At 39.3% G+C, this 20,990-nt stretch overlaps 1 protein-coding gene across 2 annotated transcripts in view; it reads right to left on the reverse strand.

Moving 5' to 3' along the window:
- The window catches only part of ADORA1 (adenosine A1 receptor), a 79,175-nt gene that overhangs the window by 40,191 nt on the left and 17,994 nt on the right, over positions 1–20,990 (reverse strand). For both annotated transcript variants that reach the window (XM_081946174.1, XM_081946175.1), the window contains exon 2: positions 18,003–18,379. In XM_081946174.1, the coding sequence (XP_081802300.1) occupies positions 18,003–18,340 (338 nt within the window). In that variant the 5' untranslated portion in view covers positions 18,341–18,379. The remainder of the gene's footprint in view (positions 1–18,002; positions 18,380–20,990) is intronic.

The raw sequence follows: 20,990 nt of genomic DNA on the forward strand, positions 1-20,990 counted from the left end.
GACATACTGCACCTGGCATAATTACAACTGTCCCTCCTGGCAAATGTATTAACTGGTTATTTTAGGGGTATTGTTTTTAACTTATTGTGTGTGTTTTAGGGGTTCAAAATCCTATATTTATATATATTGCTTTGTACAGTTCTTTTAATTCCATTTTAACCTCCTCCATTCCAACTGTACATATTCAATTTTTATTGTATTTTGATATATTTTGCATGGACTGTACACCGCCCCGAGTCCCTTTTGGGAGAGGGGGCGGTCTAGAAGCATGAATAATAAATAAATAAATGAATAATAAACCCCACCAAAACACCCTCAAATGGCCCTCTCCCAAGTTATGCATTTCTGTTTATTAAACTAAAATGGGTAATTCCCATCTTTTAGAAAATTTTAAAACTCAGACAGAACAGCTTCTTGTAGAAAACCAAGCCTGCCTCTCCTTACCTTTGATCTATGCAGTCAACCAGTTAGCCCATTAATTCAGCAGACACTTGGGGCCATAGTACTGGATGCCTGTATTACTTGTTCTAGGCACAACAGTGGCTGTATCTTTGGATCACCGGGGAATTTTACATTTCTGACTGTATATGAACACCCACATCTGTGCAGTTATTTCAATGGCAAAGCAAAGTGTCATTCTGCCTCCTATGAACAAACATCTTCCTAAATGCATTGTAACAGAAATATCAGAATCCCCAATCAGTTAAAAGCAAAATTCTTCCTTTTAAAAGATATCTGCAATGTGGGATGCCTCAGGGCTTGAGTTTCTCTTTTCCTCTTTAATATCAATATGAAAACACCGGGAGAGATCATTCACAAGTATGGGATGAAGAATCATCAGCTGTACATCTCTACCCCAGGCTGGGCAGATGTTGCTGTTGTCAGGCTGGCCAAGGGCTGGAAGTCATGAATATCTTGATGGGAAAAAACAAACCATGACACAACTATACGATTCAACTTGGGAGTTTTCCCCCCCCTCTCCTCTTCTTGAGTCAAGCGATATGTCATCTTTGACCCAGGGCAAGGTTGTACTTCTTCAGACAGAACTGGTGCACAATGTGGGGTCCTCCTGGACTCACAGCTACTGCTTAATAAGCATGTGGCAGCCATGGTTAGGGAGTCTTTTGCAAGGATTTGTCTTGCACATCAATTGTGCACATCAACATTTGATTGTTACAATGCACTCTACATAAGGTTGCTCTTGAAGACCACCTGGAAGTTATACTTGGTCCAGAATGGAGCAGCACACAGTGTTGGGGGACCCTGGGTTTGCCTATAGTATGGATCTCAAACGTGTGTCGTCGCGGAGTGGTCACATGATGTATTGTGACTTTTTTTTCCCCTTCACTAAACCTGATGTGGCAAGCACATGACGCATTTGAGCTGTGGGCCGTGAGTTTGACACCCCTATAGCATGCTGGCTAGGAATTCTGGGAATTGAAGTCCACAAGTCTTAAAGTTGCCAAGATTGGAGACCCGTGGTCTATAGTACACCTATGTTCCATGAGCTGCACTGGCTCCCAGTTTTCTTCTAGGTACAACTCAAGGTGTTTGTCTATGGAGATTCTCATTCATCCAGGTCATGGTTGTCCCAAATGTGCTTTTTCAAAAAGCAACTTGACTTCCCAGTTGCCTTTCCTTCAAGGAAAAATGAAGTCCGGTTACCTTTTGAAAAAGCATCTTTGGTACAATTCAAGTGTTTAGTCATTACCTTTAAAGCCCTATATGACATAAGAACCAGGTTATCTATAAGACTACCTCTCCCTGAGGACCTTTATCCATCAAACCAGAATGGAAAGGCCCCTTCCCTTAAATATTGCCATCTTGTGCTGCCTCAAAGGGGTGCTTCTACATTGCAGCCCCTGCTTTATGGGACACGCTTCCCCCTGAAATCTAACCAACCCCTCCCATTCTACTCTTCTGGAGAGCACCTGAAACCTGGCAGTACCAAGTTTTCCTGTTTTAATTTTTATTGTTATTGATTTTATATAGTTTTATAGTGTTTTATTGACTGTAATCTGCCACAGTTATTTTAAGACCAATAGCTGAATAAATGTTACAAACAAATATCTTTAGATTTTAAAAAAATACTTGAAAGAATATCTTGGAAACATGCCTATTTTTTATGGGTGGGGTGGTGGTTCGCTGGAATTTCAGAAGCTACAAGTTAAAGCTTTGTCAGATTTAATGATGACAAGTTGACTTTTTCTTAGAAGACATTTTGTCTATATATATATATAATCTTTGATTTTTGAAAGCAGTTACTTCTTTTCTTTTTCCTACAATAAGAAAGTAGGATTTCAATTTATATCTCTTTGCGTTTAACCAAGCAAAGCTGCCTATATCGAGGAAAAAGGTGAAATCCATCTGTCTTATCTCATATTCATCCATCTCTCTCATTTTAAAATTTTAGCAGTAGGAAATAAATTTTACTCACTCTCCAGAAACTACTAAATATAATTATAGGCTATGACGAAGGTTTGCTCTTGGCTTAGTTCTCTCTCCTATGTCACAATTAAGCTGCAAAGCTTCCTAGCATTTTTCTTGGCTCTCTAAAGGACTCTGGAAAGAGTGCAGAGAAGAGCAACAAAGATGTTTAGGGGGACTGGAGGCCAAAACATATGAAGAACGGTTGCAGGAACTGGGTATGTCTAGTTTAATGAAAAGAAGGACTAGGAGTGACATGATAGCAGTGTTCCAATATCTCAGGGGCTGCCACAAAGAAGAGGAACTCAAGCTATTCTCCAAAGCACCTGAAGGCAGGACAAGAAGCAATGGATGGAAACTAATCAAGGAGAGAAGCAATCTAGAACTAAGGGGAAATTCCCTGACAATTAGAACAATTAATCAGTGGAACAATTTGCCTCCAGAAGTTGTGAATGCTCCAACACTGGAAGTTTTTAAGATGTTGGATAATCATCTGTTTCTCCCTAAATTGTCACAGGGAGAAACAGAGATTATTGTCTTTTACTCACTTCCATCCCATTGCAAATGTGACTTCTTTCTGACTTTTTCTTATTCTGAGTTGAAAGTAGTATTTGCCAGCTTGTGCAGGCTCAAGCATTATTGCCTGGCTTTGCCCCCTGCCCTTTATTTTCTTCTAGGCCAGGGGTGTCCAAGCTTGGGAACTTTTAAGAGTTGTGCATGACTAGCTGGTGAATTCTGGGAATTGAAGTCCACAAGTCTTAAAGTTCCCAAGTTTGGACACCCCTGTTCTAGGCAGACCCCTGCACTGCACTGTGCTGAGGTAAAACTGCTTTGTCATCTTATTTTCCCAGCTTTATGCAGTTTGTATAATAAGTCTTTCTTACTAGCTTACTGAAACAGGTAGAAGAAGTGGACCTAAGAAATGGGTTTGGGAGTGATCCGGGAGAACATTCTTTCGTTCATTCGTTCAATTTTTATTCCACCTTTGTTGCTTTATAAGTAGCTGAAGGCAGCAAACATACATAACATTCCTTCCTCCCATTTTGCCCACTACCACAATTCTATGAGGTCCCTACAAAGGGACATTCTGAGAAATATAGAAATAGCCATCATGCCAGTACTGTGCATAGTTCAAACCTCCATTACTAAGAAACTGTACATGTTGGTTTTCCAAGTAGAAGGAACCTCAGTTTTATCCTAGGGTTTGTTCCAGTGGGGTGAAATCGCTTGATTTTTTCTAATTAAAAGAATGACCGTGAGATATAGAAGTCTCTTCAAGGCCTTGCATGCAACTCCCAATCAAGGGATATACCTTGACTAATTGTTATCAGTTTTAAGCTGGTTTTTAGCATTATAGATAATCCATGTTCCAAATGTAAAGGTAAAGGTTCCCCTCGCACATATGTGCTAGTTGTTCCTGACTCTAGGGATCTCTGCTCATCTCCATTTCAAAGCTGAAGAGCCAGCACTGTCCAAAGACATCTCAATGGTCATGTGGCCGGCATGACTAAATGCCGAAGGCTCATGGAATGCTGTTACCTTCCCACCAAAGGTAGTTCATGTTTTTCTACTTGCATTTTTACATGCTTTCGAACTGCTAGGTTGGCAGAAGCTGGGACAAGTAACAGGAGCTCACTCCACTAGGGATTCAAACCGCCAAACTGCCGACCTTTCTGATCGACAAGCTCAGCGTCTTAGCCACTGAGCTACTCTTGCCCCCCCAAAAACCATTTATTTTAAAATTTACAATAAGATAGTAGCCCTAATTCTTTCTCAGACGTATCAGGATTCCTATAGCCTAACCAGCCAGAGATCATTAAGTGTGAAGTTAGGGTAGAAACAAGTTGGCCTTTTTGTAATGTCTGCTGAATGGTGTTTATAAAATGCAGAAAGAACAATTTAGAATTGATTTTTTAAAAAAGTAGCAACGGAACAGAATAAGATTTGCAGAAGTAAGTCAGAAACCATAGCTGCTGTTAGATTAGATAGGAAGTTACAGTTCCGGGCACATTAAACCATGCATATGGACTTCCTTTCTTAATCACAATGTGTATGTATATAATATATATATATATATATATATATATATATATATATATATATATATATATATATATATATATATATATATATATATATATATATATATATATATATATATATATATATATATATATATATATATATATATATATATATATATATATATATATATATATATATATATATATATATATATATATATATATATATATATATATATATATATATATATATATATATATATTCAAGGGAAGTGGGATATTTGGATTTTAGATAATTTTAAGCTGTTCTCAGAATCATCTTGTAAAATGATATCTCATCCAAACATATTTTATAAAATGATTCTAAGAACATGCTCTCTCCCTTCACACCCACCTCACCTCTCTTTGGTGTATGCTAAACTGACCTCCTTAAAGGAAAGGAGAGCTATAGATCTACCATATTTCTTTTAAAAATAAATACTTGCACAGTGCTGAATCCAGCATTCCAGTACACCTATTTTACAATTCTAATTTGCATGGTTTACCACTCTATTTATGAGATACAATCTGGAGTTTCTTTTCCAATAATTTCCAAAGATAAATAGCATTAAAATAATCCAAATATTTAATCATTTTTGCACCACTGAATATTTCAAAAAGCATTTATGTCTATCCCTATTAGTAAATACTTGGAGATTATATGAAAAAATATGATTGTTAAATCATATTTAAAATTCATAGCAGAAACAACAATAAGAGACATATGGTTAGCCAGCCTTTATATCAGTACTGTTGGGAATATAGCAATGGAAAAATAGCAGATGGCCAACTTTAACTAATATTGTCAAAAGCTAAGCAGGAAGGGGCCTGTTTCAGAGGCTACCATATTAGAGGCTCCATATTAGAACTGGAATTCAGACTAAAGAAAGACAAACTTTAAAAGCTAAGACAATGGCAAACACTTCTGTTGTTCGGAAAACAACATGAGCATGGGCATGTAACCAACTCTTATTCAATTCAGTTGAAATGAATCTTTATACTGAAAATTATTTAAGTAATAAGATGTGATACTGCCAGAGGTGGGGCTTGACGTCACGACGACACGACATGCAAACTTGGAGCTCCAGGATTGCTGTCGATATTTCTACTGCTGGATGGTCCTTCTGGACCTAAACTATCCCGTAGAGACGGTGATAGAGAAGGGCAAGTCCTGCTGATCTCAGGGACATTGCAAAGTCCTTGATTGATCCAGGAGATGCCCTTTTTTCTGGCCACAGAGAAACAGCCATTGAAGCTGCAGAAGGTTGGGACAGCCCCTAAATGGAAGAAAAGCAGGGGAGAGAGAGTGTGTCGAAATGGTGAGATAAATTTTACTATTAGAGAAGAGAACACCCAAAAAGACTTACAGTAAAATTAAAATTGAAGATAGAAGAAAGCAAGCGGTGAATTAAGCCTGGATTAATATTAGTGTGTTATCTTTCTTTCTTTAATTATGTTTTTTATGGATGGAATTTTTATAAATGCCTCTTACTTTTTAAATTGGATTGGTCTTTTTTTTCCTTCTTCTTCTATTTTTCCTCATTTTTTGTATTTGTGGATCAACAATCTCTTTCAACGCTCAGCTGGATTATACCTTTTAAGCATTTTTTCCCCTTCTCAATTTCGGAACTTAAAAGAGAGGGGTAAAAGCAGAGGAAAAAGAAGTAACACTGCCACCTAAAGGCTGAAGGCTTGGAAGGTCCATCCAGGCAGGGTAAGCAAGTTTGTGAATGCAGCTGCAGGCAACTTAGTTAAGGAAGGTGTGGGAATAAAGCCATTGTGTGTCTCTGTGTATGTGTGTGTGTGATTGTATAGCAGCCGAGGCTGTCCAGCCTCCAGGATGTGATTCTTTTCAGACCCAAAATTTAGGAGCAGACAAGATGTTGGCTGCCTCTATAAAAAAGATGTGGAGACTCTAGTCTAGAAAAAGTGCAAAGAAGGGCAACCAAGAGAATTAGGGGACTGGAAGCTCAAACATATGAAGAACAGTTGCAGGAACTGGATATGTCTGGTTGAATGAAAAGAAGGACATAAGGGTGATATGATAGCAGTCTTCCAATATCAGTATCTACATTATAATTCATAACAGTAGCAAAAGTACAGTTAGAGAGTAGCAAAGAAAATTTTTTATGGTTGAGGGTCACCACAACATGAGGAACTGTACTAAAGGGTCGCGGCATTAGGAAGGTTGAGAACCACTGACTTAGATGATCTTGGACAACCATATAGGCCAGCCCTGGCTGTACTTAGATGGAAAGAAGCTCTTCCAGCAGCTCTAAACAGTGGTAGATCTGGAATTCTCCATGCCCCCAAAAGGGCAGAAGGCAGTGACAACTAATTTGCATAATATTGTCAAATGAATTGAATTGAATTTTTAGATAGTGGGCTAGAAAGTAGGAGACTAGGAAATAAGTATTCCTTTCTTATTGCCTCATTTTTATTTACATATTTATACTAACCCAGGAAAATAAAACTAAGAATCCCATGTCTGCTTGTTTACAGCATCACTCTGATTAATGAGACTCACTGTCAGATTCTTCTAAACTTTCTTAAGTACAAAAAATTGGCCTCTTCACGCTGAACAGAAAATCTGAAAGATCTTCAGGAAAATTGCATTGTGTGAAGAGTTCAGAATTGTTTGCCTCTAAGTACACCTTGACATTTTTTTTACAGGAAGCAGAAGACAAAGTATGGATGATTTTTTTTTTACAAGTTAAGGTCTTAATTTAAATGACACCTCTTGATTATGAGAGTCAGTTTGATGTAGTGCATGGGTGTCCAACTCGCAGCATGACGTTGCCATCACATGATATTTCGCAATGTTTTTCCCATTCACAGGGTGGGTGTGGCCTGCACGTGACACACCCGGCCCATGGGCCATCAGTTTGACACTCCTGATGTAGTGGCTAAAGTACTAAGAGAGGAATCAGAAGACTGTGAGTTCTAGTCCTGCTTTAAGCACAAAGTCAGCTGGATGACCTTGGGCTAGTCATTCTTTCTCAGCCCTAGGAAGGAGGAAAAGGCAAATCACTTCCAAAAACATTGCCAAGAAAACTGCAGGGACTACTGTATATTCTAGGAAATTGCCAGGGGTCAAGCCTGACTCAAGACACCATTCTTTTTTTTAAGGCTTGATTAGCACGAAGATTTGCAGGTTGCAAAAACACTAACTTTAAAGAGAAACAATACATTTTAAGTAAATTGAAAATAATGTAACAAAGCATTGTTGCCCGTAGTTTGCACATAAATGCAAAATAATTTTGCTTTCCAGTTGCCTCTAATCAAACATGATTACAGAACACAGACAAACCCCCAAGTAGTCTCAACAGCTCGTTAAAAAGAATGCAAATGACCAACTGTCTGCAAGAAATATAAATCTTTCCATTCCCCACCATCCAGTCAGAACTGAAGAAAAACAAGAAAGTCCAATTGCTTCTTGAAAAAGCACCTTTGGGATAACCACGACATGGATGACTGAGAATCTCCACAGGCACTCTAATCAAACAGCATTTTGCAGATTTCAAAATCAAGAAACCCCTAACCATAGAGGAGTGTGATGAGTGAAGCCTCTTTCTTTTTATTTTCAACATGTTTTGGAAATATTCTTTCTATATTAGAGTGGACCATTCTGAGATGTGGTCCCTTGTTCTCTTTCTCTGTGTGTCTGTGGTTATGCACATTTCAGGGAGTCTCTGAAGATTGTTGCCATCTATATTATCTCATCTCTCTTTTATGTTGGGACTGAAGGGTAGCTTTTATTTTATTTCCAGGATACATCTTGTTATCCTTTTCCTCAATCAAGAGGTACAATTTTTAGAACTTCCAGCTGTTTTCTTTCAGACAATGAGACTCCATATGGATTTCCTGCAGGCATGGCAGAATTTAGCCAAAAAAACAACAGTAGAGAGATGCATGTTGGGTGGTGGTGGTGGTAAGAAAACACTTCTTTGTATTTACAGGCCAGAAATGGGCAAGGATGTTCCTATTTGGGAGACTTTCCTGACAGAGGCTCCCCTCCTTTCATCTCCAATCACTTTGATTTAAAAATTGGACACTAGAGTATGCATGCTTTGTCAGCAGCAAAGGAAGATAAATATAAATTGTATGCATGCATGAATATCCTTGTGTGTGTGTGTTCATATATTTGGAAGAGAGAGATCATCCAGTAAATGAAATAGCTACTTATATTCTGCTCGAGGAAGTCTGTACTCATAAACCTTTAAAGCAAGTGTGGGTAATGTATAGCTTTAGGTCACATGCAATTTCAAACCTCTTTTTGTGACCTTCACAGCAACATGGTTGCTAAAAATTGTGGGTCAGATTCTTCTCATTTTAAGACTGTTTGGGAAACTGTGGTTTGAGAGAAGATTCTCTGAACTTCTTCTGCAAGTGAAGAAAACAGCACAGTTGGCCCTAATCATACTCAATGATGTGTTATGTTCTTGACCATTTTGCATCATCATAACATTATGATAGCTGTCCATTTTTCTCAAAAGGTGTGGTCACTGATCACCCAAAACCACCCCAAAACATTTTTGGAGAATAAAGAATATAGAATAACAATGCTGGAAGGGACCTTGGAGGTCTTATAGTCCAACACCCAATTCCAGCAGGAGACCTTATGCTAATCCGGACAAATAGTAACTTTCTTTAAAAACCTCAATGATAGATATCCAAAACTTCTGGAGGCAAGCTGTTCCACTGATGAATTGTCCTCATTGTCAGGAAATTTCTTCTTAATTCTAGATTGGATCTCTCTTGATAATTTCCATCTCTTACTTCTTGCCCTGCCCTCAGGTGCTTTGAAGAGCAGATTGACCCCCTCTTCTCTGTGATAGCCCTTCAAATATTGAAAAAGTGCTGTCCTGCTAAAATGTTCTGTGTCCAAAATAACAAGTACATTAAGGGCCCTGGTGTTGCAAGAGAACCTCTTTCCTCTTCACAGTTTTGAACAAGAAACCTTCTTCTGCAATTTCAGGAGTTCCTTCTGGACCTTTTATGAGACACCACAATGGGGCAATTGTTTCAGGCCCCAGCAGGGAGGAGTCTGCATTCAAAACATGTGTCAGTAATTGAAGCACTCAGATGGATTGGCTTCTTCATTCAAGGCAGTGATTGATCAAAATAAAATATAATTTCAAGTGCTTTTTCAGTATATATGTTTTCCTCACAAACTCCTTTGAAGGACAAAAAACAGTGGAGAGAATGGGATCTTGACATGGAATACAGGAAGGAGAAAGGCATGGGCAAATTAACATCCCTCCATTCATGGAATTTTACAGAAAAAGACTGGACAAAGTTGTTACAACTGATCAATAATCAGAAAGAGAGTGACAGGATAATTCCTACAGCTGCCAATAGGAAAACTCATTCACAATCTCACAGAAGACACCACACAGCTCTTGGAATCATCCTTCTGCCAAATTTCAATTAAAGACCAGTCAAGCCAAGGAGCTTTACTCCACTTCTATCTTCATTTACACGGAACACCTGGAAGAAAAGCCAGGGGTTTTTTTCCCTCTCTCATTAAGCAGCTGCCCCACTGTGTTACTGTATCTGCCATGTGACAGATTGTTAAAAGGCATCCATCTCACTGCAAGCAGCCAAGTCAAAATAGATATGACACTCTGGCTGGAACAAATGCTCAGGAAGGGAAAGAACCCCCCCTTCCAAGAAATCAGCAGAAGGGGAGGAAAGAGAAAGCAAAAGAAGGAGAAAACAAGAAGAGAAATTTGGAATTTTGCTAGACTATTTTTTTAACCAACATTTCTTAACTTCAGCAATTTTAAAACATGTGGACTTCAATTCCCAGAATTGCTCAGCCAGCATGGGGATTCTGGGAGTTGAAGTCCATACATCTTGAAGTTGCTGAGGTTGATTTAAAAAAAGATAGTCAAGCAAATTGTGTCTTTTCCTAATGTCAGCAGCACACAGCCTTGTATCAGGCTTAAAATAAAAGTTAGTTTAGGACAGGGGTGTCCAAACTTGGGAACTTTAAGACTTGTGGACTTCAACTCCCAGAATTCCCCAGCCAGCATGGTTTAGGAGAACAGAAACCTTATTGCAAAAGCAGGTCATGCCTTTAGATGTTTGTCTGCTCAGGAACATCAGGAGGTTGGAGGAAAAAATATAAATGTCACAACTGCAAAGATGAAGCTTTACCCCTTTTATTGCAGATGTGACCCAGGCAAAAAAGGGAGGAGGGGGGCAAAGCTTCAGTCTCACGGTGAGGCAAATCTGCTTTTCTGGTCAAAAAACTCGAGATGGTATCTGGACCTTTGATCAAAGTTCTGCCTGTTTTTATATTTATTACATGAGTTTTAATGGGCTTGACCTCCCTATAGACTCCCCTGCTTTAAAGTTCAACATCTTGCTCCCTTGTCTTTGCCATGCTGGCTTAGACTGATCGGATCTGAAAGCCAAAAGTTCAAAGGGGTATCAAATTGCCTGTTCCCAGGGTGTATATGGAAGGGGAGTCAACAAATTCAAAATGGTGGCCACATCTGAATCGCTAGCCCTTTTTATGCGGCCCACGTAAGAAAAAGAGGGTGGGTGTCTGCTACCACTTTGACTCTTTGGGGATTCTAACACATGCACTGCCTACTCCCTCTTTATTGTATCAATGATTTAACTATCTTCCTTTTTCACTAAAAAAAGGAGATATGAGATTCAAACCATCTTCACTTCCATTTAATTTTGCCTAATGCCAAAAAAGCCAACACAGTTCTAGGCGTATTGGAGCAGTCGAAATATCCAGGGCAAATAGTTTCTTTTTAAGGAGACTTAACAATAGAAATGTAGTAACTGTGAGGGATCTTGGAATCCTAGTAGATGATCATTTAAATATTAGCAAGCAGTGTGTTACAGCTGCCAAAAAAGCCAACTCAGTTCTAGGCTGCATAAACAGAGGGATAGAATCAAGATCACATGAAGTGTTAATACCACTTTATAATGCCCTGATAAGGCCATACTTGGAACACTGCATCCAGTTTTGATTGCCATGATGTAAATAAGATGTGGAGACTCTAGAAAGAGTGCAGAAAAGAGCAACAAAGATGATTAGGGGACTAATTAGAGGGTAAAACATATGAAGAATGGTTGCAGGAACTTGGTATGTCTAGTTTAATGAAAAGAAGGACTAGGGGAGACATGATAGCAGTGTTCCAATATCTCAGGGGCTGCCACAAAGAAGAGGTAGCCAAACTGTTCTCCAAAGCACCTGAGGGCAGGACAAGAAGCAGTGGGTGGAAACTAATCAAAAAGGGAAGCAACTTAGAACTAAGGAGAAATTTCCTGACAGTTAGTACAATGATTAAATGGAACAACTTGCCTCCAGAAGATGTGACTGCTCCAACACTGGACGTTTTAAAGAAAATGTTGAATATCCATTGGTCTGAAGTGGTGTAGGGTTTCTTGCCTAAGCAGGGGGTTGGACTAGAAGACCTTTAAGGTCCCTTCCTACTCTGTTATTCTATTCTATTTTAGTGAAGTCAATGCAGGTTTTTAAGGATATGATTATTAAGTTGCCATTCTCAAACCTGATCTGAAATAAGCAAGTGATAATCCAGCTGGCCCTGCCGGCGATCTCCATTCTTCTTTCTCACTTATTTGTTTCCAAGTGTGATTGAAAATGGGCTCCACCAGTATATTTCTTCAAACAGCTCTGCTGTCTCTTGTGGCTGCTGTTTCTGCCTCCCAGGCAGAAACATTCTTGGCATGTCCATAAATAACACTGCAATAGAAGCTTTCTGACAAGTGGGGGGAAGAAGGTGTGGAAGAAGCCAGCAAGCAAATGATTGCTCCTACGACTACTGTTCCTAATCCATGTCAAACTTTCTCTGGTTTTATTCATTAGGAGCCCCAAATGTTGTGGTGCTGATTATCAAAATTTCAGAGAGGGCAAAAGGACAAAAGGCGTGCTTATGCAGAAAAAAAATATCTCTATAGAAGTTATACCACAGATTAATAATAATAATAATAATAATAATAATAATTTTATTTGATTAGCCGCAACCCTCTCCCGAAGGACTCGGGGCGGCGTACAATCAAGCAGATAAAAAATACACATAAGACAAACATATATACAAAAACAGAGACATATACATATGTGCATGGAGGAGGATGGACTTAAGTGAAAGACAGTTAAAAAACACAATTTAAAATCCCCTAATAAAATTACCAAATTAAAAAACCCATCAGGAGCGTTACTAAGTTATGGTCGAGCCAGGCCAGCTATTTGGAAAAGGTGGGTCTTGAGCTTGACACGGAAGGAGCGGAGGTCAGTAGTAGTCCTAATATCCGGGGGGAGGTCATTCCACAGGGCTGGGCCCGCCACAGAGAAGGCTCTGCTCCTAGGCGCCGCCCCATGGCACTGTCTGGTAGACGGCACCTGGAGAAGTCCCTCTCTGTGCGAGCGGATGGGTCGTAGGGATGTATGGGGCAGAATACGAGATTGATTCAAATGCAGAAGAAAATTAATGCTTCAGATTCTGCTTTGATAATCTAAGCCACGTGTTCGGGGCAGAGAGAAGTTTGCTGTTTTTAACCTTATTTGCATGTTGTTGTTGTTTTTTAGTGCTGAGATCTGAATCAAGAATAGAAAGAAGTCAACCCTATTATCAGCATCGCCTCCTCAACCACCGATAAGGTACCTACTGCAAATAATCTGTTCTCGCCTGCAAATAGTGAAGGACATTCCAAAGCAGACCAGCCTTATAAACGGGATCAAATAGTTTCATTGACATCTGGAGGATTTGGCAGCAAGAAGCAAAACTGGATACAAAACAACAAGCAGACTTGTGAATAAGACTGAATTTCTAGAGGGGCTGTACAGGACTCCCCGCTCACTGCCTACCTCTTATAGATGCTGGCCATGAGCAGTGGCTCACTCTGATCCCTTTCTTCCTCCCTTCCCAACTTACAGGACTATATTGTCAAATTTTGGGGACAAGTTATGAAAAACGTCCTATTTTTAATGGAAAAAACTGGAGGGGGGGGGAAAAAGCCAAAGGCAGCCCCTAAAGCAGTGTTTCTCAAACTTGGCGACTTTAAGTCCTGTGGACTTCAACTCCCAGAATTCCCCAGCCAGCTATGCTGGCTGGGGGATTCTGGAAGTTGAAGTCCACAGGACTTAAAGTCGCCAAGTTTGAGAAACACTGCCCTAAAGTCACCTTATCACTATCAGGCCTCCAGTGGCCATCAGAACTCCCCCCCCCCCCCAAAGTAAACCGGATCAAGGGCATCTCAGGGTTGAAAGATGAGCTGCCTTTCTTTTGGAAGAATATTATACTCAAATCATATCATTGCCTGGGCAGAAAAATTCAAAAAATTGAAAGGAAAACCACCAATGTGAATTTGCTCATAAGTTTGACTCTTAGAAATCTAGTTTCAATCCTTGGTTGTTTGATTATGTTTGCAATACTCACTTAGATTCACCAGTGTGTGGGTGGGTGTGTTTGTGTGGGTGTGCACGCGTGTGCTCAAAATAGAGTTGTACAGATGAACACATTGCCACAGCCACATTCTTAATTTTTTACACACCCCTCCCGACCTTGTGGACATTCCTGCTCATTAACTCTTCCTTTGGCAGGGTCCTTGGTTTTAACACTAGGAGCATCACAAATTTCTCCACAAATGGAATAGAAGAACCGTTCATTTATTTTAAAACATCAAACAGAGGAGCACTTGAAATTGTTCGTTTCCACATGTGGGCAACTTTTAATCTCTTTCTCATTCCACTCATTCTCCAAAGGTTTGGTCTGATATGATATTGTATCCATCTCTTTTAATCATGTAGAGGGATAATGTTCCGCCACTACTGAAAGGTCCCCATGAACAGCACAAATACTTTTTTTTCCATGGACAAAGAGACCTTCATCCTTTGTGAGTCATGACATGTAAAGCAAAGCTCGTTTCAAGTAAGCTCCTGAAACTGGACTAAGCTCTATTGCCTGAGGTTAAAATGTGTCTGGATATGAATCATCATTCTTGGGATTGCAGTAGCAGCCAAGCACACTGAAAGAGTCTCTCCTACTATCATGCCACCTGCAGGTTGCACACAGCCAACCAGAGACAAGCTCCAAGCAGCACCCAGTCCAAAGCAGCAAAAGAGAGACGGGGAGCATTACACATTTGAGAGAGAGTACATGACAAGGAAAACTCTTGTCCCTTTGATGACATATGCAGACAGTTTCCCCAGTTTTCTGCTGTGAAGAATGCCTTCCTGTTTCAAAACAAATCTGCAAAGCAATCTCTTATAAAGGCTGAAAGCTACTAGTGCTATCCCTCCCAGGGGAAGATTGATTCGTTTCAGGGTAGGAGGCTAACATTTAACCCAGGTGGGCAGCCAGTCAGAATGCCCTTGCCTAGGGCTGACTAGATTTGTTCTTCTCTTTATGCTGCCAATCAGAAATCTCACAAGCAGAAATATTTGGACTTAGCTCACGTAGAGGAGATTACCTGGACCAGAACTGGTCAGCAACCATATTTGGAGGACTATCGCATTGCCTTCTATTAACCCTCCACTCATTATCAAAGGTCAAAGCAACCTCTGGTATGTTTCCCAGCTTTACTTCTGGAGCATTCTTTCCATATGATGTCATCTCAAATGATCCCATTCGTTTTGGGTAGCACACTTCATTTTTTTATAACCTCAGTGGTGCACTTCACAGAGCCAGCAATGACTATTCAATTGACTCTATGGCTGCTACAATTTCTAACAGCTTTTAGAGTTACCAGGAATGCTAAAAAGAAAAAAAAAGCAGAATGATTACACTTTCCGTGTAAACAGAAGGGCGCTGGTTTGAAATATGACAGATTGTATATTTTAAAATATATTACTATGTTTTCTTTCCCTGAGCTGCCTAATTTTTGCTGTACCATCTGAGGTAGAAGACTTTTACATCAGCTTCCAAACATTTCATAGGATGTTACATCTACCTATACCTATACTAACACACACAGACTTACAAATGCAAAAGCATAAGTCCAGTAAGATGAACCCACCGGAAGAAAAGTGATGGGTGCTTATTTTTGTGGAACAAAAAGGAAGGAGGACACAGCAAGAAAATTGTCCAGTGGGAGGTAACCTGCTGCCTTGGCCAAATATCTGCTGTTGCTAAAATGTCTTAGTTAGAGTTAATGTTTCATCTATATTGTATATTTTGGGCATGCTCATAAAATGGCTATACATTTACCAGAAAATAAAATAGGTAAAGTTCTCTCCATTTCAACTCTATCATGCTAGGAAGTAACCCATCATTTCATGTTTTCTTTGTCTTTTTTTCATGAGCAGATGGATATACTAAAGAATACTAAACTGCAATCAATCACCATATCACTTTGGAGTTAGATGAAGAATACAGTATATTTGCAATGCAAAGCACCAAATTTCTATGCGTTTATTCATTCAATTAAAGTAAAGTAATAAATAGGATTTATTTTCTGCTTTGCAGAACCGCTTGACCAAAGAGGAAAAGGAAATGATTTTTAACTGAAAAGATTAGAATCAACTGAATATTGTTCTTGCAAACTACCATGGACATCATATTTGCTACCAGCAAGATCTGTGACAGAATACCTTTACAACTTTAGTTATATAATAGAGGAAGAGCAGTATGTGCCATGTATTTTGCAGTCCTGAGGCTGACCTATGTAGGAAATAATCTCATTTTATTGTTAAAATTTGGTTAGATTCAGACATGGTAGGGGCTTAATACTGCATTACAATGTTATAGATATTATTGGATTGAATTGTAACCTTGTTTACTCATCTTACTATTTTTTAATTCTAAGATTGTACTGACAAGAGACATCTGTTTTGTCATTTGCCTGCTCCTCTGGCTATTTAGGTACCCATAAACAAATTTTGTATGAAATAGTTTTCCTACCTTAAAAAAAATCTACAACTGCTAAATTTCTGCATATGAGCAGATTTTAAAGATCCAGAAACCATCCATTATTATATAGATAAAATCACATCCTTTTGTTCAGTGTTAATTGATGCATGATAACATCCTTTTCTCATCCACACACTTAAAAGAATGTACTTAAAAAGAGAATGGCATGTATTTTTGTAATCCGACAGTTATGTATCCTATTTAAATTGATACCGATACATTATCCTTTGCAGAACAATTAGCACTTGGGGGAATAATTTATATAATCCTTAACCCTACCCCAGTGCCAGTAAATATCGACTTATTACAATTTGATCCCAATCCTGGGTTCAGCTCCAGACATTTTAGCTTCCTCAATTTCCTGCATCAAAATCAATTTGGCTGTAAAATGGAGACTGAAATTGTTTCATATATATTCATGGTTGCATATAGTATATCAGTTATGGCTTAGTTGTACTTGGAAGAGGAGACTGACCAATGTGTTAAAAAAATTCTCTCTGCCCTGAAATGTATTTTCATCATTGTTCTCTTGTTCTTGTTATATTTGGATCTCCCAATATTTCCTATCTGGAATTCTTTAGAAAAGCCAGACATGGAATAATCAGAACTTAATCCAGGCCTAACACTTAGGACACAACATGCCAAACATCAGAAAGACCTGAAATCAGAACAAAGCCAGTGCAAGGAATAGCAATTAGGTGCTTCCAGGCAAGAATTTAATACCTTCATAAATGAAGTGATGCTTCATTTATGAATTTTTAAAAGGGGTCTATACAACACCATTATCCATTTATAACAATACTACATTTTTCTACTGAATTTTCTGTATGTTTTCCCCAAAATTCCATTAGGGAATACAAGATGGAATAACTTCATCATATTGTCATTTATTTGTAATATAGGTAGTCCTCGACTTACGGCCAAAACTGAGCCCCAAATATCTGTTCCTAAGTCAGGTAGTTGTTAAGTAAGCTTTGCCCCATTTTACGACCTTTCTTGCCACAGTTGTTAAGAGAATCACTGCAGTTGTCAAGTTAGTAACACAGTTGTTAAGTGAATCTGGCCTCTCCACTGACTTTGTTTTGGACCCTGCAACCATCATAATATGTGAGTCAGTTGCCAAGCATCTGAATTTTGATCATGTGATCATGAGAATCCTGCCGTGGTCGTAAGTGTGAAAAACAGTCATAAATCACTTTTTCAGTGCCATTGTAACTTCAAATGGTCACTAAACAAACTTTTGCGAGTTGAGGACTGCATGTACTAGCCGTGGTCCATCAGAAAGTAACCCAGGACTGCAGGGTGCATAACCAACTCTTGTCTGCCCTGATTACATGAACCTAATTTTAGTTTTTAAATTTTTTGCTTTTCTTATTTTCATTTCTTTTTATTTATATATAAAGCACATGTAAACCCAATGGTCGTCCGTGGATTGGGCACACTTATTAAGCATTTCATTAACAAAGTGCAATAAAACATCCTTTTGAAAAGAAATCATTCTTGACCTTTTTTTTAAATTTTGGCTCCTTGCTGGGCAATTCAATCCTAGAGATATAGGAAAAAAATTCAACTCCCATCTCTGACTAGGACTTATCTCTCAGGATTTAGCTCTTACCGGATAGGAATCTTGACCCGGAGATAGCGATCCACGGCAATAGCCAATAATGCCAAAATGGAGCTTTCTGTGAGGATGAGGAGAGGACAGATCAACATCAGGCAATCGTTGAAATTAATTTTTGGTTCTCGGGAGATTGTGATGGCCAGAGGAACTGCAAATGTTCCCACAGCTGCGTCTGCCACTGCCAGAGACCCAATAAAGTAGAAGGTGGCATCCCGGAGAGACTTGTTCACTTTGACAGCCCAGATCACCAGGATATTCCCAGGGATGGATACAAGGGCAATCAGCACCTCTATGCAGATATAAGCAATCGCCAATGGGTCGAACTGTGCCATGATGTCCTGATGCGCACTAGCTGCAGGCCCTTAAATTACCTGAAATGATTAATGTAGACATAAGATATGGTCAACAATAGCTGCTACAGAATTTCAAGCTATATCCAGTTACTTTATAGAGTGTGGCACCAAAATATGAACAAATATACACATTTTTCACAATCTGTGTTTACAAGCAAATTTTACAAGGCAAAAGAGTTTCTGGTGCAAGGAAAGTCTGTATTTTTAAATCCTGTACAATTACAGCATTTTGTTTAAGCAGCCCTTCTCCAATTTGTCACCAGGAATGTCACATGTTGAATATGTAATATGAGTCAAGCTACTGCACAGAAAAACTTTTATTCCATCAAAAAGATTGCTACAATTAAGAGTGGGTTCTTCCTCACTGCTTCATTTGATCCCAACCATTATGTTCAGCAACCATATAAAGTTCACCTGATAAGATCTAAGGGACCATTTCTGAACACTGCTGATTCACAACAACAGTGAAACCTTCCTTAATGAGCTCACCCTTCTTGAATGCATGCACGTATATTGAAATCTGCAATACTGTGACTTGTTGTACTTTTCATTCACTCTACAAAATTGTTACCTCTTTGCCTTCAAGAGCAAGGAAATTCCAAATGCAACAACTCCTTGGAAGGACTTCTTCATAAGTCTGCTCACTTGAGAAAATGCCACACTCAGAAAACAATGAGGGACTGGGGCATGCAGGCTTATCTCCAGTGGTGGGTTGCAGGCGCTACGCCCCAGTGCTGGCATACCAGAGCCAGCCCGGGGCACCAGATACCGTTCCGGTACGGTGCTCTGGAGGGCCCACCCACCTGCCCTTGCTCCTTACCTGTGTTTTAAAGCTTCTGCGCTGCCGCGCACACGCATGGAACGTACAGCACCTGCGTGATGCTCCGTGGAGCAGCTGGAGCATTGCGGAGGCATTAAGACACATGCGCACGCACTGCACGCATCCATAAGGACGCCGCCGGCCCCGTTCCAACCGTACCAGTTAGAATGGGATTTGAAACCTACCACTGCTTATCTCCCAACAGTTTCTTTACCAAGCTGATCCCTCCCTGACTGCCTTTTGATGACGCTTCTGTTATTTTGGTATCATAATCCCAAATAAGTCATTGTGATGTCAGTGGTAGGATTCAGCCAGTTCACACCTATTCAGAAGAACCAGTCGTTAAGTTTCTAAGCAGTTCAGAGAACTGGTTGTTGAAAGAAATCTCATTTTGTTTTTTTCCACTTTACAGGGCTAATCCTGTAAAGAAGGCAGGAAGGAAACATTCTGGTTTTGTTTCTAGCCTAATCTTTATTACCTTGTTTACAGAAACTGCCTCTCCGGTTAACCCTTATTACATTGTAACAGCTAAGGCAAAGCGCCCATCGATGTGAGTGACATTGAGTTGGCCACTCCTACCCAGTCACATGACCACCGAGCCACACCTACCCAACTGGTCATTAGGGCAGAGAACTGGTTGTTAAATTATTTGAATCCCACCACTGTGTGATGTAGTCTGTTTTAGTGCAGACAGTGTGGGGAGACCTGGTCTTACTTTACTCAAGGAAGTTGGATGATTTTATTCTCTCTCTCACCTTACTAGGTGACTGAAAGCCACATATCTATCAACCTGCACCAGAGCACTATGGTAGATTACTGTTCATGATTATCAATAAACGATCCCAAGTAGGTGCACCTTAAAAGTCATAGATTTTGAACTGTAAAAACAATTCACTAACCCCATATACTTTAGCAACAAGCAATATAATTAATTAAAGGGGGAAACACTATTAAACATATTCAGATATGTAAATGTCAACAAACCAAAAATTAAAAATATGTAATTGTAGGGTGAGGCCTGTGATTCAGCTAGACATCCAAAGTCAAATATTATGGATAACTGATATGCGTAAAAGTGTCCTTTATATTTATGAGGATAATGAAGAAGGCTAATAGGTATTTGACCCTATGCACGATTTTTATTAGACTAGTAAGTCATTACTTTAGGGCTGTCCGTGGGGAGTCCAAAAAGTCATACTGGTGGCTACAACCATGTGATTGAACCCTTGTTCCTTTTTTGCATGCACTGCATTACTTCAAAGAACAATTGAGAACCCTTAAGATTGTGTATAAACTTGTGCACTGTTGATCTATGGAGCTGAGATGTGCAAATCATTCAGGATAAAGGCCCTCATATTGCCTTTGAGTGGAATGCCTAAGATTACAGTATCAAAAAGTAGGCACAATATTTAATATTTTCCCACTTTATACAGTAAAGTGTCTTTACTCCCCTCCGGGGAGAGGGGGCGGTCTAGAAATTTAATAAATTATTATTAAATTAATTATTAGTATGTATATTTTATTTAACTAAAAGCACTTCCACATAACAGATTTATATTTCTCCAAAATAAGTTCACCACCTACATTATCTCACGCTGTCTGTGTCCTCGGGCAATTTATTTCCAGCTCGGTTGCAACATATCCAGAATCACAAAAGTGATATCTTTTCATTTACATGTCGAAACTCTACAGAACCTGTCAGCATAACATTACTCCGTTGCTGGGAAGTTGCTTGACTGTACCTTCCAGATCTTGGACTCAAGCCAATATCTTCCTCCTTCTCTCAAAGGTTTGGCTGCCATGGGGCCT

The sequence above is a fragment of the Natrix helvetica genome, assembly GCF_964273705.1.
Source record: "Natrix helvetica genome assembly, chromosome: 3".
Taxonomy (NCBI): Eukaryota; Metazoa; Chordata; class Lepidosauria; order Squamata; family Natricidae; genus Natrix; species Natrix helvetica.